Source organism: Trichechus manatus, unplaced genomic scaffold, assembly GCF_000243295.1.
Source record: "Trichechus manatus latirostris isolate Lorelei unplaced genomic scaffold, TriManLat1.0 scaffold00031, whole genome shotgun sequence".
Classification (NCBI taxonomy): Eukaryota; Metazoa; Chordata; class Mammalia; order Sirenia; family Trichechidae; genus Trichechus; species Trichechus manatus.
In genome coordinates this window covers 11,057,330-11,076,449 of record NW_004443967.1, presented here as the reverse complement: position 1 = coordinate 11,076,449, position 19,120 = coordinate 11,057,330, and the positions used below count along the sequence as shown (strand labels likewise).

At 35.9% G+C, this 19,120-nt stretch overlaps 1 protein-coding gene across 1 annotated transcript in view; it reads right to left on the bottom strand.

Moving 5' to 3' along the window:
- The window catches only part of WDR11 (WD repeat domain 11), a 53,352-nt gene that overhangs the window by 32,036 nt on the left and 2,196 nt on the right, over positions 1-19,120 (bottom strand). Inside the window, exons 3-11 of the mRNA XM_023729879.1 lie at positions 15,201-15,354; positions 14,098-14,271; positions 12,543-12,729; positions 10,125-10,290; positions 9,628-9,742; positions 8,373-8,568; positions 7,972-8,075; positions 4,478-4,654; positions 844-928 (exon numbers count right to left, since the gene is read on the bottom strand). Coding sequence (XP_023585647.1) covers positions 844-928; positions 4,478-4,654; positions 7,972-8,075; positions 8,373-8,568; positions 9,628-9,742; positions 10,125-10,290; positions 12,543-12,729; positions 14,098-14,271; positions 15,201-15,354 — 1,358 coding nt within the window. The remainder of the gene's footprint in view (positions 1-843; positions 929-4,477; positions 4,655-7,971; positions 8,076-8,372; positions 8,569-9,627; positions 9,743-10,124; positions 10,291-12,542; positions 12,730-14,097; positions 14,272-15,200; positions 15,355-19,120) is intronic.

Genomic DNA, 19,120 nt, shown 5'->3' with positions numbered 1-19,120 from the left:
TCATTCACATGAATAGTTGTGACAGAGGGTTAACCTTTCCCCATTCAGAAATGTTTGTCAGGATAAATAACGTATTCACTAACAGTTCACTAAAATTCAAATGTATATATGAACTCTGTAATTACGTAACGTACAGAGGACAGAAGATGATCCTACTTATACCTCTGTTAAAAGACCAATAAGAACTACTGGAAATTTAGTAAATTGACATACATGTGTAACTTTACAATATGGAAGAACAGCCACGCGCCCAGTAAAACAGTGCTATGGAGCAGACAGGTATGGGCAAGGCAAGAGGTGCTCCTCCATCCATCTGGCCTTCCCTCCCATCTCACATACGTGGCACTCACAAAACAGACCATGTCTCAAAATCTAAGATTAAATGCTACATCGTTTTGGTTCTTTTCTGATGATGTTTTAAAAAAAAGAAATAAATAAGATTAACAAAATGACTTAATTAAATCTGTCATGGGCAACCCTATTAATGGATCTTCATAGAAAGGAGAAGCAAATTAAACCTGAGCAAGGGAACACAATGATTTCTGGTGAGAAAACAGCATGGACCTTAGGAGTCAAATAAATAAGATGTAGAAATAAACAGAAAACATTCTCTATGACATAATGTCCTCTGCAAAGCAAACAGCTGGGACTCGTCCTGGATTAACGTATCCATTAGCTGGACAAGAATATTTATTATTCAAGGTGTTTAGTCAAATAATCAGGTAACTCTCAAAACAGACACCGCTGCAGAGTACTCAATGTAGAGAAGTCTGCAAAAGTGGACATTTGCTACGTCTGTGATCTTAGCGGAGAGAAGCACTACTGTCACAAGAACATACTCACTTGACTTCACAGGAGTGGACACTTAACTCCTTGTGCAGCAGCCCGCTGGTGAGATGGTACACCAGGACAGAGCCGTTACTTGTGCCTGTCAAAAAGATGCAACAGAAGAGTGTCAACTGAGCGGGGCTCCATATCTTTAAAAAAAAGAAAACTTTCTCAAGATTTTAATCATTTTATATTATTTATCTTTTATAAGAGGGACCTGAGTTATGTGTTTTAAAAAAAAAAGTGAATTTCTCTGACCTTCCCCTTATCAAAACTGGGCCTAAATGCAGGTGCTCTGTAATTGTACCTAACTCCAGGAATAAACTGTCACAGAGAGTCTTCACAACCTAACTCAATACACATAAAATTTGAAGAAACACTTTCCCAAAGTTTCCACACCTGGGAGTTGATACTTTTTGAGATTCAGACTGTTTACCACAGTTAGCCCTCAAAAAGGCAATCTAGCAGAGCTCATTAACCAAATTTTCCTATTTTTCTTTACAAGGTTTTTGTATTTTGTTTTGTCTTTTATATTAAATAAATCATGTGGAGATAATAAATTATGGTGGTTAACTGTAGATTTTACAGTTAAGAGACCTGGGTCCAAGCCCTGGCTTTGCCCTATACTCTTGGGTAAATTACTTGCCCAACTAAATCTCTGTTTCTGTCTCTTTAATATGGAAAGAATACAAAATCTACTTATTCGAGATTACATTAGAAAACATATGTAAAGCACTCAGGACAGCACCTGATACACAGTAAGCACTTAATTAACTTCTATTTCTGTTATCACTGAAATTATTTTGTAGGTATTATCATATCTACAGGTCTCAGGTAGTGTGTCTAAAATTTAATTAAAAGGGACATGGGCATACTTGAGAAAGTAAAGTTTCAGTCCTTTACAATGTTTTCATAAGTAAAGCAAGAAAAGTGAATGGTGTAATTGTTCGGGCAATCACTTTCTCATTGCACATGATTTAAAAGGATTAATGGACTCCTACAAAGCAACAGAATGGAAGTAAAATGCTAGACAAATTCCAATTTTAGCATACCTGCTGAGTAAATCTCCAGAAAACTTTTTCAAAAACATTCCAGGAAAACACAGTATTATACTTGTTTATGTTTATCATTTATTCCATAACACCTCTGGTACGGAAAAAGTAGCTGAAGAATTATTAAAATTTTTAAATTAACAGATCTTTATAATCATCCAATGATTTTTACATTCTGCGAGTTTTAATGATGTTGAGACTATGATCTAACACGCTAGGGTTACCACAAAGACAAGTAATTTCATAGATTAACTCTGCTTCTCTTCCCTAGTGACTCTGCAAAACGAATTTAGAGACTTAGATCTTTTACTTTTACTGTTACTACAATTCAATAAATTCAACACATGATTTGATATTCACTGTATACTAGACAATTGGATATTTTCAATCACCTGGTATATAGTGAATCCAAACCATGTACTGAATTTATTGAATTGTAATAACAAAGTAAAAGATGTAAGTCTCTAAATTTTCAACTGCCTCATGTGCATGCGAAAGCTGGACAATGAATAAGGAAGAACAAAGAAGAATTGATGCCTTTGCATAATGGTGTTGGTGAAAAATATTGACTATACTGTGGACTCCCAGAAGAACAAACAAATATGTCCTGGAAGAAGTATGGTCAGAATGCTCCTTAGAAGCATGGATGGCAAGACTTTGTCTCATTTACTTTGGACATGTTGTCAGGAGGGATCAGTCCGTGGAGAAGGACATCATGCTTGGTGAAGTAGAGGGTCAGTGAAAAAGAGGAAGACCCTGAACGAGATGAACCGACAAAGTGGCTGCAACAATGGGCTCAAGCATAACAACGATTGTGAGGATGGCGCAGGACCAGGCAATGTTTCCTTCTGTTGTACACAGGGTCGCTATGAGTCGGGACCGACTCAATGGCACCTGACAACAACAACAACATATACCAGGAGCCCTCGTGGCATAACGGTTAAGCTCTTGGCTGCGAACCAAAAGGCTGGTGGTTCAAATCCACCCGGAAGCTCCGAGAGAGAAAAGACCTGGTGATCTGCTCCCATAAAGATTACAGCCTAGAAAATCGTATGTGGCAGTTCTACTCTATCACATGGGATCACTACGAGTCAGAAAAGAATCAACGGTACCTAACAACAACTTACACCAGTACAAGACAGCTTATTCTACAACGGAAATTTCAGACCTTGACGAAGCTTTTACTATATCGCCATATATAATGTACACTGGAGACCTGGTGGTGCAATGGTTAAGAGCTTGGCTGCTAATCAAAAGGTCAGCAGTTTGAATTCACCAGCCATTCCTTGGAAACCCTATGGGGCAGTTCTACTCTGTCCTATACAGATGCTGTAAGCTGGAATTGACTCGACAGCAATGGGTTTGTTTTTTTTTTTTAGTTTTATAATGTACGTTATATATGTACATACACACACACACACACACACACACACACACAAATGCACATTGATCAATCCTAATTAAAGCCTCCAAAAGAGGTTAAATATGAATCAAGTTTCTAAAGAAAAAATTGAACATTTATCTACATTTATATTAATCTGGGCCCTGGTACCACTCAACCTTAAAATTCAAATCACTTTCAGAAGAAGGCAATGGGAAAATAAGAGAACTGCCAAGTATTAACACCCAAATGAGTCTTTAGTACTCGACAATCAGCCATTAAACTAACAGAGACATATTGGCCACAAAATGTGGTCAGGTTTTCTTTTTTTCAAAAAAAAAAGACAGAAATCATAAATCATATGGCCAGAAGCCAACCAACAGCATCGTAAGAAGAAATTTGAAATGGTCAAACGAGTAGACTATTTTTCAAAAATACTGGAGAATCTGTTTTAATCTTAGGTTTAACTTTACTATAAAATTAATGTGGCAGCAAGTTGAAACCAGACTAAGTTTTCTATCTATAACATAAAAAATATGCAATTTCAGCCCAAAAGACAAATCTTAGTTTGTAGAGACTATAGCTCCTTTAAACAATGTTAATGATACAATTCTTAGAAAATGAAGAACACTGCTGCCGTAACTATTAACTATGACTACATTATTAGTTAACAAAGACCCAATACTAAATGACATCAACAGGAAACAACTGGGGTTATCCGAGAAAAGACTAGGTCTAGGATTCAGCATCACACAGAAATGGCCCTCCTGAAACTTCGGAAACACAGAGCAATAGTGTCAGGGACACTATCCTCCGGTCGCAGGCCGATGAGCTATTTTGTGATTGAAAATAAACAAAAAGACAGGTGGGTGAAAAGGACAGAAAAAATAAACACAAAGAAGAGAAATTATATTTGACGAATAATATTTTGTACTTAACCTCTTCAAGCATTCTCAAATAAGGATTTTCTAGCAACTAAAAAAAAAAAAAACAAACCTGTTGCCATCAAGTTGATTCTGACTCATGGTGACCTCATGTATGTTTTACAAAGTAGAACTGAGCTCCATAGGGTTGTCTTGGCTGGAATCTTTATGGAAATAGATCGCCAGGCCTTTCTTCCACAGTGCTGCTGGGTGTTCTAGTAACTAGGGAACCTAAATGACTTATAAAGTATAAGACAGGCATGAAGAATTACGAGAACAGGTCAAATACTCACCAACAGCAAGCAGGGGCTGATACATGTGGATGTTTTTTGTGGTCAGTGGTGGGCACATACGGACAGCAAACGGTGGTGGGGGCAGTCCTGACAGCAGTCCTGTCAGCAGGAACTTGAGGTGCACTTCCTGCAAAATGGAGCCTTTGGGATGTTCTTCTCCAGCAATTGCACTTTGCCCTGATTTTTAATAAAAAATACAGTAAACTAATTGTACCATATGCTGACCTCAAAAATCTAAAGAAACTTTTCAGAGGAAATACTCTTTAGGTGTAGAAAAAAAGTATAATGTAGCATACAAGGGGCTGTAGCCATTAGGGCCACAATGGCTCTGTACTTGGCAATGGGACTTCAGTCACATTTTCTAATACCTTAAAGACAGCTTACTCCAGAGTAGTGCTATCTAGACTTCACAGACCTATGTCTACTAGGAAAGAATGTTTTAGCTGAAGTTCCTTGTGGAAACCCTGGTGGCACAGTAGTTAAGAGCTACGGCTGCTAGCCAAAAGGTCAGCAGTTCAAATCCACCAGGTGCTCCTTGGAAACTCTGTGGGCAGTTCTAGCCTGTCCTATAGGCTTCAGAACAAATCAAGAGGATTTGGACTAGAGAACAGTTTCTGTGCAGCAGAATACTGCTGCAACACATTTCTGCTTTAGTGCATTTCTAGAGGGTTACTTTTCTAACTGATGGACTGTGTAAACTGCACGTAAAATTAGTAACGACAAATAGTACGTTCAAAGAACTCATTTACAGTTTCTAATACAAAATCTTAATGTGTTGATGTAATTACAAAATTTAAGCTTTACAATTAAATACTTCACATATATAAAATAATAAATATACAAATATGAATAAGCACAATATAAACTGTTACTGTCGACAGTTAAGAGGTATTATTTTCAAATACTTAGATTATCGAGTCTTAAACTGAAAAGATGACTCCAATAAAAACTCTAACACAATGTGAAAATGAAGAGTACAACAAAATTAAGACTGTTAACTAAAAAAGCTATACAAATTGTCTTCCTATAAACCACTATCAAATACTGAGATTAACTTGTCAAAAACACGTAAGAATATGTGAGTGTGTATATATGTATATGCATACATACACAAAGCCATATACACACACATATTTACACTGTGAAAGGGAAAACGTAAATAATTATTAAGAGTGGGTGATGGAATTATGAATATAACTTTTTGAAGTTGTAAAGTTGTTTTAATAAAAATATTTTTGTGAAATCTATAAGCTATATATCATATTTTTACACAAATAACGTGCACCTTCTACATGTGTTTGCCAATCACTCCCTCCACCAGTGAGATATTTTTGTAAGCATGGTATGCCAATTTTTTTTAATAGCACCATGTGAAAAAAAATTGGCATAGTGGTACTTTTGAAAATACCTCGAGGGAAGAAGGAGCGGGTGGCAAACAAATGTAGAAGGCAGGATTTGCATAAAATACGGTAGAAAAAGTGGTCATTAATTTAAAATGCAATTAAAATGATCCCTTAAGATTAGCCATACAATTTGATACCAATCTTTCTGCTTAAATTTGATGTCAAAAATGGGATTTAAAGGAATGGGAAGTTTAACAGGTAGGCACCATGTATAACAACCCTATTAGCTTGGAGTTGACTCCTGGAGATGGCCACATTTTCCTTCAAGCATTTCCCATAAGAGGCAATTCACAAAGTAAGACACGTTAGGCCTTTACCTAATAAGCAGCAGCCTTTACCCAGTGTATATAAATAAGGCGTCTGTATTTAAATGAATTGTTTTCAATTATCACTAAGCACATACGGAATTTCAAATTAAAAGTTTTAATTAAAATGTTTTCAAGTAACAAAGCTTTATTAAATACTTTTAAATCTACGTTGTCGAGAACTGCTATACAATCTGTACCATTTTGTCTCTTAAAGAATGTAATTTATATCTCTTACAGTATACAATTTCAACCTCTTATGGGCTTCATATTACTGATTAGTTCTGCATGTGTGTTTATAATTCTTTTCACTTTAATGTTTTATATTAAGTATAGACAAGGTCAAGTAACTCAGAAAATTGTGTTATCGATAGAACGAATTTTACAAAACAAGTATGAGTCTAAACTTCCTCATATAGATTTCCTTCTGGAGGGTAACTAGAAAGAATTTTAAATGGACAAGTTAGTGTCATGGAATAAAAGGATTTCACAGTTGGCAGGAACCATGAGAAAACGGAGGCCTGGAGAGGTCTGGATCTTGCCCAGGATGGCAGAGGAGCAGCCAGGGCACGAAGTCACCCCATGTCTAAGGGCCCGGGCTCCAGAGCCAGGATGATGGTTCGCATTTTGGCTCTTCCACTTACTGGCTGTGTTACTCTGGGCCTCAGTTTCCACATCAATAAAATGGAGATAATAATATTACCTAACTAGCGGGACTGTGTTGAGGAAACACATGGAGGGTTAGGCCTAGCATTTAACATAGTATTAAGCACTCAATAAATGTCAACTCTGATTAAGACAATTAATAAGGTAATGAACTTTCTAATACATTATCTATATAGCATTTAAACAAAAACCTACTGAAAAATATCCATTTTCAATTACATTATGGAAGAATAAATAATGACACAGAAAATACCTTATAAACCACAATTTTAAAAGAATTAGATGTCTAAATTGCTTGGCATATTTATTCATTTCAACATTACAATTTCAACTTGCATAATATTTGAAATCACAAATCCTCATTCTTCCTTTAACATAGACTGTCCCCATAATAATAAACTCTGAAACAATATTTTATCTGCAAATAAACATTTGTTGAAAGAACCCCAAACATGAAAATAAGGAAATTTATATGCAAAAAGGTGAAAATAATTTTTCTATTATTGCTCAGTTACTTATTCCTTCAACATTTATTGAGCATCTAGAACGTGTCAGGCCCTGTGCCCAGTGCTGAGGGATACAAAGTGGAATAAAACACTGTCCCTGCCCTTGTGTAGACAAGTAAAGCCACTTACATACAATAGGGCTGATAACTATTAGGGACCAAAAAGGAACATCAGGCTTTAAAGATTAAAGAAAGCAACACGTGAGTTGCGTTCTGAATTACGAACAACAGAAGGAAAGAGAGGAGACGAGATATTCGATTCCGGGCTGAGGGGGTAGTGGGCGTAGAGGCCGAGGTGGTGTGCCATGGCTCAGAAGGAATACAGATCCAGGAGCCAGAAGCCTCATTTCCTCTTTTTCTTTTAGATCATGGAGTCCCTCATAATAGAACATTTTTTAATTCCAACAACTATAATGCCAATCTACGCTGCCTCAGGCACTTCCATGCTTAAATGTTTTATACTCCTCCAATTTATTTAGAAAACAATGATTTTACATTGTAGTTTTCTCAAGTTTATTACTTTGACTTTATAATAACTGCAAGTCAGTGACTCTATTTGTTTTGCCCTCCAAAAAGCATACCTAACATGCAAGTTAGAGGAAAGGAAAAGCTTACCAATCATGTTATCTAAGGAAAGGTCTGGGAGTTTATTCTGTAACACTCCCACAGGAATTCCACAGAAAGACACTGGTGAATACAAAGGCGACACTCCAGAACTACTGCAAAGACACAGTAATTAGATGGTTTTACATATTTGAAACCTGCCTTATAGGTTAGTAACTCAAACTATTAATTCCAGATCATGGCATCCTATCTATTTTTACAGTATTTGTTAATCTTACCCAAAGATAAAATAGGTTACATAATTCTCTAATAACCTAAAGCCTTAATTATCATTTTAAAAATGTTTTTATAGAAAAAAGTCCCTGTTATTTTTACATGCTTCTGGTAATTACAAAAAAGAAGGGGAAAAAAAAAAAAAAAAAAACACAAAGAGATCCTAACGATTCACTTACCTGTTCCGGGAACCGCGGTTACAAACAGTGGACTTCAGTTCCCATATCATGACCCTCCCGTCACTCACTATGAGGGCAGCTGCGTTCTCATTGACAGGACAGCACACCATGCTGAACGGACGAACAGTTTTTGTCACCCTGATTGCATCACACTGGCTTCGTAAGTCATAGGTCAGCTCCTGGACGGGATCTGGATCTTGACATAAAATTGTTTTCTTTCAAGTATCAGAAAGCAACCACATCAATATCACTACTATCTGTTTCAATTTAAATAAAACCTCAAATTAAAAAAAAAAAAAAAATCCTTCACTAATGCAAAATCTGTCAAGAATGACTTCACTTTTTACAATTATTACTAATTTCTTCAGAATACAAAGAGAACTCACTCAACAACTGTACGCATGAAGTTTAATCTCCCAAATAACAACTATGATCAAGATGGCTTGTTTTGAGTATTTTTAAAATGAAGAAAACGCTTTAAAAACGGATCAAGAGTGATACACAATTATACAAAGTACATCGCATTATACCAGAAAACCAAACCCGCTGCCATCGAGTCGATTCCGACTCACAGCGACCCTACAGGACAGAGTAGAACCGCCCCATAGGGTTTCCAAGGAGCACCTGGGGGATTCAAATTGCCGACCTTTTGGTTAGCAGACGTAGCTCTTAATCACTGAGCCACCAGGGTTTCCAGCGCACTACAGACCATCATAATTTGCAGCAGTCTATGATAAACCTAAAAATAACTGTCCTTCATAAAAGCTGTGAAAATTACCTTTACCTTTACATAGTACATCATTTCACAAAAACATTATTTCTATCCTCCAGGATAAGATAGTAACTGATAACAGAATGCCTTGGAGATTTACTAATCTATGTCACTTTACAATGGAAACTCCAAAAGCAGAGGGGGGAAGCCAAGAGGGTGTAACGATAAAGATATATAAGGTTGGACTTGTGCTGAAGAGTAATTTGAAAAAAAGTAACAGCCATTTGGCCCTTGGACAAACAGTCAAGAAGGAATCACAAAATATCACTTTCTTTGTTGTATATAGGAGATACATTGTTATAAGACCAAAAAATTAAAGAAGTCTTGGGCTTGTACTTTTTTATTCCTTTTATTGAAACCATTTCCTAACACTTTCTCAAGGCTAGCATAATCATTAAGTCTGTGGATTGGCTGGCATTTGCCACATGAAGCTTTATAAAAGAATTCCAAAGAAAAATGTAATTAATAATATTGTGAACTCACCCAGCTCCTCATCTGAAGTGCTGCAAATACTATTATAAGATCTTCGAACACGTAAGGTTACACAACCATTTTCATGTAGGCAAAATAAACCGTCACGCTGAAAGCAGGGTATTACCTTAAAAATAGATGTATTTGTTTTTAAAAACATAATACATTAATAGAGTATATATGCTGTGATACTCATGAACTCATAGTTAGAGAACATGGGCAAAAAAAAAAAAAGCACAATACTAAATGAACATTTAAAAAATTTATATGTAATCCAAAACTTCATCTTTATTGATGTAACTTAAATAGCTCAGTAAATATCTCTAGATCAGTCAAAAGAATTTTTAGGGCAAACCAAACTGATCAAAAGTACATAAAAATAAGGAATATAAAATGATATAGTAGAAAATAGAAAGTAGAATGGGGACTTTTACAAGATTAGGGTTTATCTCTAATAAGAACTGAGTCAAAATCAACTTTTGGGAATGTAATTTATAAACTGCAGGTACCTGTAGAAATGGAACTCCTGTTCGCTCTATTGCAATCACACCCACTGTCTGATTCACCTCAAGGTCAAGGATTAAAATTTCTCGAGGATAGAGTAACAACATGTGATCTCTCTTGGAAGGCAGATATGCCAACTGAAGGCAATCATTGAGAGTTATGAATTCAGCACTGAAAAAAGTAAACATTTACTTAGGCATCGTGAAATGAGTCAAAGACATCATTCACATCAGAAACAGCTAATAAAGCATTTAATTTTGTACTTTCCACATAAAAACTGTCAATGAGAAGGTACAACTACTTTCTGAAATGGCCAATACGGGCTAGCATCCAAAACTTAGACTGCCACTACCTGCCAAAATCCAAATTATAACGAAAATATTGTATACACTGGGTATAGACTTCAGTGTTCCGTATTTCTGAAAAATTTCAAGTGAAGCAGTAAGAGTGTTGTTATGTCTGTGGTACGAGATGGTAACAAGTACTATACTGGCACTCAAAGGGTAGTGGTTTCATTTTATTTTTTGTTTTGCAATTAAAAGTACTAGACAGACTGCTAGACTGCTAAAATGGGGACTCAGGATTAAAACAAAACATTCAGGTATTTAGGCCGCTGGACTATGAGCCAGCTATGCTAACTATCTGTATGGCCTCGAGCTAGTCACTGCCCCTCCTTTGACTGCAGTTTCCTCAACTAGAAATTGAAGGGGCACACTACACCATCTCTATCTAGGATCAGTTCCTGATCCATGAATGCAAATGGTGCTTCTACTCTACCTTCATTCATTCTTAAACTGTGGTGAAATCTGTTTTGAAACAAAGTAGTGTATTTATTCACCTATATCACAGCATTTCCTTCAGAGCAAATAAAACTGATGCAACTAGAGGATCACAAAAGACTCAAAGAACCTCAAAAAACCATTTTGTTATTTGTGATTAATGCTTATATATAACCACAACGATTTTTATGTTAAGTATCTATCAATAGGAATAGACATAATAATCATGCGCTATTTTCTTTTTATATAATAAGTTTATTAAAGGTTTTGAAATTTAAAAATAAATTTAGAGGACTAGAAAGAGAGGGATTTGAATTGCATTAAAATCCTGGCCCTGCCACTTCCAAGTCAGAGGAACTGGAGTAACACATTTAAAACTATATGGGGACTCGGTTTCCTCATCTGCAAAATGGGAAAAGTATTACTACCCAAGCTTGTAGGAAGATCACATTTAATAATGTAAGTGAAAGCACCCAGAGCAGTTCTAATTGAAAGGATAAACAATTTATTTTCTAAATACTCAAGATGCACGTATGATTCATATGAGAGAAAACATGACATACATAAATTATAACATAAAACTATTTATACTGAAAAATTATTTATTTATGATAGGAAATCAATGAAAATTAATTAGAAAGTTCTCTTAAGATATTCAAGGAGGAATTTTAAACCATTTTGGCATAGGATAGAGAATAAATCAGTGTTTTTAAACAGCCTATGATTCAATATACAAAAGTATATTTACACAAATTCAGAATGCATTTGTAAAGCAATTTATATTTTTATCATACATTTTCCAGACAGTTACACACAAAATCTACATATAATCATCTAATTTTAGTATCACAAATCAAATCTTAGCATATTAAAAAGAGAGACTTTAAAAACAAAGGCCAAAAGACCAGCCAGAGCAATAAAAATAAGAAATCTATTACTAATGTATACAATCAATCACTTTTAACATAATTTTATTCAGTAGCAATTTCTTAAATAATAGCCAGCATTTACTAAATAAATGCTTACTAAGTATCAGCTACTATTTTAAATACGTAAGTTACTATATTTATTAATCCTCACAGCATCCTATGAAATGCCTTAAAACCCTATTTTAAAGATTAGAAGAGAGAAATTGGAGCAAGATAAAGGAAATTTCTCAGTCATATAGCTAGGGCTTCCCCCAGAACCCTGGTCCTTAACCAGGATGGCAAACACATTCACCTGCGTAAGAAAAACATCCATATTTCACCGGTTAATGAGACTACACCACATCTAAGTCAGGAAGATGTATCAAAAATGAAAATTCAGCTGTTGTCTCAAAAAAAATATAGTGTATTCAATAACCTCAACATTAGAATCTTCATCTCATATTATCAGAAATAAAAATCGGAAGTCTAAAATTTTACTCTATAAAAATCAGTGCAGGCAGCTCTGCACAACTAGCGGAAACAGAAATCACGTTAAATACTGAATCTCTTCCACTTAGCAGGCTACGAAGAATATTTTTTCTTTCATAAATCCAAAATTAGAAATGAGAAACGGCACGATGAAGAAGAAACCAATCTTAATACATCTCTAAAAAAGGATATTATCGTATCTGGTAAACTGAGGAATGCTGGTCTTCATTTTACACTTATAACTTACCTAGGTTTCTCTTGAGTGATTAAAATTTTTACTTTATTAAGTGCTTTTTGAGCACCTGTGGCTGCAGCCAGCTTGTTATGAGCTGGGCTGGAGTGTGGGCTGGATATGTACACTTTTTTCCCAGGGCCAGAGGGAGGCTTGGATGGAGAGAAGTCGGAGATGAACACAATACCCTCACTGGTGAGCACTAGATTGAGAGAAACAAAACTCTGATTAAAGTTTCATCGAGTTTAGCATAGAGTTTTATTCAATACAATTTTGAGAGCAAGGTAATGATAATTTTAATATAGAGCTGGCGGCATTCTGCAGCCCAAGCATGGTGGCAATGTTTTCCAAGTTGAACAGAAACAGGTGGTCCATTACAGCTCATCAGAGGCCTCCAAGCTCAGCATCCTAAATTACTGTTTTATATTAAAAAGATACCAGAGGTTATTGGCAGAACAAACAAATGTTTGTTCTTCCAAATAAACTCAGTACACAAACTTTCATTAAAAACCTCTTCTCATTGCATCCCATAACTTCAAATTTCAATGACTTTTCATAATAACAAATCTACGGAGGAAAAAGGCCCACATGAGGCTCTACATATTACAGTCAGCTAAGTTCAAATATTTGATTTGTGCTACTAAAGTCTTTATGATTATCATGAGCTACTAAGTCTAGATACATTTCCTTTTTCTTCATAAGCATCAGATTAAATCCCAGAATGTTTAAGAGTGTCCTTTTCCATTTACATTTAGGGGAAAAAAAGTAAGAGTGCAACAATGGCTTGCTAAGTCTAACAAAAATACTCAAGGAAGGCGGCACCACATTTAGCAATACGTATTATTTCTTTTCACGAGTGAAGCTCTATGAAGGCAGGAATCCTTGTCTTGGTTCACTGGTAGATCCCAGGGCCCCAGAACAGGGTCTGACACGTAGTCTAAGAGCTCAAGAACCATCTGCCAGATGATTGAATAAACGAGATTGTCCTAAATAATTTAGCCACAAAAACATCTTTCTAAAAGAAGTCTAGTTTTTAGATTGGTGGCTCAGTATAATATCAAAAACACATCGGCAAAAACAACTTCCACAAGAAAAAAATCCCTTTGGGCTTATTCTGTTCCTTACATGCATCTGTTTATGGCACTCAACTAATGGTATAAATTAGAATAATTTTTTTAAAAAGGAAGAACTTAATTTGGACACCGACTAAATAAAACCCTTAACTCAAGTTCTTTAAGTGTTCCAAGAAAAACAAATTTAATTATGTCTGAATTACAGTGTCACAGCAACTCTCTCTCCCTGGCTAGTCTAATTCTATTCACAAATTGAACACAGTGAAGGTGAGGTTTGCTGACTTAAATTTCTAACTATCAAAATACTTACGAATGGTATGGGCTATGATTTAGTATCTGTTTCAGGAGCTACAGATACATGGACTAGATGTGCTTCTCCATGTTGCTCAGTCATTTTAAGGTGTTAGGTATATAACGAACATATAGGTATCTTATGTATTCAACATTAACTATATTATAAATGCCTCACTTATTTTACATTGGCAAATACTACTCACATGTTAAGTGTGAGGGATCAAAAGGGTCAAAAGAAAAAGAAAGAATGTTATCTGCATAGCTCTTCTTCCAAAGTTTGGTGCCAGTGTCTGCATTCCACAGCACAATGTAATTTGGAGGGTGGATAGCAAGCAGTAAATCCCGGGAAGCATCTTGATTCCACAACCACTGCACATCTGCAAAGACCAAGCAAATAAAGGTAAAATTCAGAAACTATCCACTTGAAAACACACTTTGCTAACCTGCCCTTAATATTTAGTTTTTTAAAAAATATAGTCCTTAAAATCTTAATCCCTCCAAAATATGACACGTGTGTCTGCCTGTCTGTGAGAATACTGTACCGAAAAAGTTAATTTTATATAAAAATAAGCTGTCTGGTTAAAATGTCAAGTTTGAAATTTTCTAGCAATTTGAAATACGATCTCAAATATAAAAGCAATTGGCATTAATAATTACTTAAAACTTTATAAAATCAACACATAAAAGGCTCTCCTAGCAAGGCTTCTGTGGCATTACTTACTGGGACTTTGCAGTTTTCTTCATGATTTTTCATAACAACACACTAGATAAAGATCTAGTTCAGTACCTGGCACATATTAAGTACTCAGTAAATATTTTTTAAATGACTGAGGAAAACCCTTGAGTCTAAAGAATACTGTAGTGGTTTTAGGTGAGTGCCATAAATAAATAAACACACAGAGTAACCACCTATGTAAAAATGAGAATAAAATTCTGATCATCTCTGTGAATGGAAATAAGCACCAAGGGTTAATTGAAATTAGCAGCTCAGCCAAGTTTACTTATATTATAGCCTGGATTACAAGACAGTTTGCAGCAGCTTAGTTTGCCTCATGATGCAACCTGACAGAGGCGGATGCTGATATTGACGTGTGCTGTCAAAGCACCAATGAGCTGGGATCTTAGGAATTACGACAGGAAGTGCACCAACAAGGAAAAGGAAGCCAGATTCAGATTAGAAGAACAGTCTCAACACAATCATCAAGAGCTGACTGGGAAGTGATGAAATCAAAAGGAATAAAAACTGACAGACTCTCCGTGAGTAAGTGAATGGACCCAAGCACTGAGCAGAGCAGACTTTCCTCACCCTGGATAGGTTTCACGTGCTCCTGGATCTCACACTGAGCTACTCCCGCTGCTACATCCCACACGATGATCTTCCCATTGACGTCGGCGGAAGCTAAGCGCAAGGTATAGGGTGAGCCACTGTTATGGTGATAATTTTCCCTGGCCCATTTAACCTAGTAACAAGAAGAAATCAAATCAAGTAAATACTTGCAGTGGATGAAACGAAACACAATTTTTGCAAAACAACCAGAACCTAAAAATTACATTTACATTATAAGAATATTATTTAGTAAGAATAAACAGGAAACTGGTTTCCATCTTGAAAGTTATACATTTTTATTATTTATATTTTTTAAGTTGTAGTTAAAATATATTTTTTAAAACACCACAGTGTTCTTGCCTTTAAAATATAAAAAATGATGCCAAGCTTTAATCACTTAGGAAACTCAAGTTAAAAGCTCCAGACTACCATGGAAATTCATTTTCCTAAAATTTAATTATGATACCAAAAAATCAAACCTGCTGCCATCAAGTGGATTCCGACTCACAGTGACCCTTCAGGACAGAGCAGAACTACCCCACAGGGTTTCCAAGGAGTGGCTGTTGGATTCGAACTGCCAACCTATTGGTTAGCAGCCGAGCTCTTAACCACTGTGTCACCAGGGTTCCTTAATTATGACAAAACACCTAAACTCCTAAAATTGCTAAAGAAAATGTTTTTCTGTATTCTGTTTCCAACTAAGAGAAAACGACCTATAGATAGAAAAAACTTTGCTGGGGGAAAATTACAGAAAAAAAGACACACATACAAACAGCATTCTGGTTATTTTTCGTTTACAAAATTGGAAAAAATGCCAGTTTTTTTCTTTAAAAAAAACCTGTATCCCTTCATACCTCTAAAAAAAGTCACAAGAATAGAATCTGTAGAACACAGGAATTCTAGGACACTGGGACCTGGTTAAATTCCTGAGCAACGAACACTGACAGAGTAAAGACAAAAGTACACAGCCCTTACCATAAGCCAGGGCCTTGCTGGCCATTCTAAGGAAGGTTGCCACCTCCTGCCACTCTATCTCAGCACCTGGCTTGTTTTCTTCAAAGCATTCACCACACAATTTGTAATTAATCAAAAACCTATCACCAACCCACAGACTAAGCTCCACAGGGCAGGATGTTGTAGGCTTTGTTTACATTTCTATTCCCAGATCTTAGATGGTGCCCAAAGCTGGTGTTCAACAAATATGTGTTTAATAAATGAACTTAAATGCCAGAAAGACTCAAATATATATTATATATATATATACACACACACACACATATATACGTATGTGTGTGTATACACACACATATATAAACATACACATATACATGCACACACACACGTAATGCTAAGGTAGGAAAGTAATCTAACCAATTGCGATAAGTAATCATGAAAAAGAGAAACAAGAACATTTTCTGAACTTCAGTGTTAATAAGCCTACGGTTTTACTGTGTAATAAATACATCTTTTATTCAGACCAAAAAAAAATTTAACGAAATATGCGTATACATATATGTGCATATGTATACATACATGTATATGCTTGAATATGTATGTGTGTATATGTATATATTTTTGATGTGTGTGTGTATGTATGTATAGTCCCTGAATTACATTTAGGTAAACAACCAAAAGGTATATGTTAAAAAATAAATAAATAATAAAAACCTAGACACATCATTGTCAACTCCTGAAAACCAATGGCAAGGAGACAATCTTGAAGTTAGTCACAGAGAAAAAGACACACTGCATACAAAGAAACAAAGACAAGAATTAGAGCACTGTTCCCATGAGAAGTTAAGCAAGCTGGAAGACAGCAGAATGACATCTGTAAAGTACTGAAAGGAAAAAAAAAAAAAAGTCAACCCAGACTTCTGTACCCAGTGAAAATATCTGTCAAAAACAAGGTGAAATAAAGATTTTTCTCAGACCAAAGCTGAGAATCAACCAACATGAGATGTGCACTTCAAGAATTTAAAGAAGGTTCTTTAGGCAAAGGAAATATAATACTAAGTTGAAACTTGGATCTATACAAAGAAACGAAAGCTCTAGAAATGGCTTTACAAAAAGTTAAACATAAAACGTAATGTCACATTTAATGGTGAAGACCAAATGCCTTCCCCATAAGATCGGGAAAAGGCAAGGATATCCTCTCACCACTCCTATGAAACACTGTCCTAGTCAGTGTAACACAGCAAGGAAAAGAAAGAAAAGACATACAGACTATAAATGAAAAATTGTCTTTATTTGCAGATGACATGATTGTCTATGTAAAAAAACTCCAAGAATCTACAAAAAATACTACTAGATCTAATAAGTGAGTTCAGCAAGATTACAATATACAGGTCAATATACAAAAATCAACTGTAGTTTTCCCTACCTCACACCATACACAAAAATTAACTTAAAATGGATCAAAGATAATAAATGTAAGAGCTAAAATTATACCACTCAGAAAAGATGCTCAACATCACTAGCCATCAAGGAAATGAAAACCTAAACTACAATGAGATACCACTTCACACCCACTAGGATGGCTATCATCAACTAACGGAAAATAACAAATGTTGTCTATGACTTGGCGACGTTGGAACCCTTGTATGATGCTGGTAAGAATGTCAAATGCTGTAGCCACCTTGGAAAACAGTCTGGTGATTCCCTAAACGGTTAAACCAAGAATCACCATATGACCCAGCAACTCTACTTCTAGGAATATATCTATAATAATCTCTAAAAGAAATAAACACATATCCCCACAAAAATGTGTACAAAAATGTCCATCACAACATTATTCATAATAGCCAAAAAGTGGAAAATATCTAAATGACCATTAAGAAACAAAATGCAGTATATCCATACAATGGAATGTTATTCGGTCATAAAAAGGAAGTGAACTACTGACACGTGCTACAACATGGATGAACCTTGAAAGTGTGCTAAGTGAAAGAGCCAGTCACATGAAATTATATGAAATTGATATGAAATGTAAGGAACAGGGAAAAGAATCTACAAAGACAAAAAGTGGTTAGTGGTTGCCTAGGAGTAGGGAGGATGGGGTGACTGCAAGACACAGGGTTTCTTTAGGGGGTGATGAAAATGTTCTAAAGTTGATTGTGGTGACGGCTGTACAACTCTGTGAATATACTAAAAAACGCTGAATTGTACACTTTAAATGGTGAATTTTATGGTACAAATTATATCTCAATGAAGCTGTCACAACTCCACCTCTCCCAAATAACATGACCCCAAATCTCTCTCTCCAAACTTGATCCTAAACTTCAGATGACTGTAATTCAATTTCCCCAGGCATCTCAGACTCAGCTTGTTGAAAACTTAAACTCACTGACTGAATTCACACCTACCTAACCATAGGGGCAACCATAAACCCTGGAGTCATTCCATTCTTTGACTCTTCCTTAAATTGATCACTATGGGCTATCAAGTTTACCTCCTAGGAAGTTCCTAAATAACCCTCCTTCATGCCTCCACCTTATTTCCTGCCAATTTGGCAGCAAAATTTCCTGCCAAAATTACTGCAAAGCCTCCTGAATGAACTCACTGCCTCAGTCTTGCCTTTCTCCAACACATCCTCTCTGCTGCAGACTGCTTGTCTTCTAAAACGCAAATATGGTCCTATCAGTCTCCTACTTAACAATCCAAACTCCTTCCGAGTGGGGATAGGCGAATCTCTCTGGCTGCCTCTTTTACCACTCCTTCAAATGCATCCCATCTGTCATGGTTTGAATTATGTCCCCCAAAAAACGTGTGTATCAATTTGGCTGGGCCATGATTCCCAGAACTGTGTGGTTGGCCTCCATTTTGTGATTGTAATTTTATGTTAAAGAGGATTAGGGTGGGATTGTAACACACCTTTACCCAGGTCACATCCCTGATCCAAT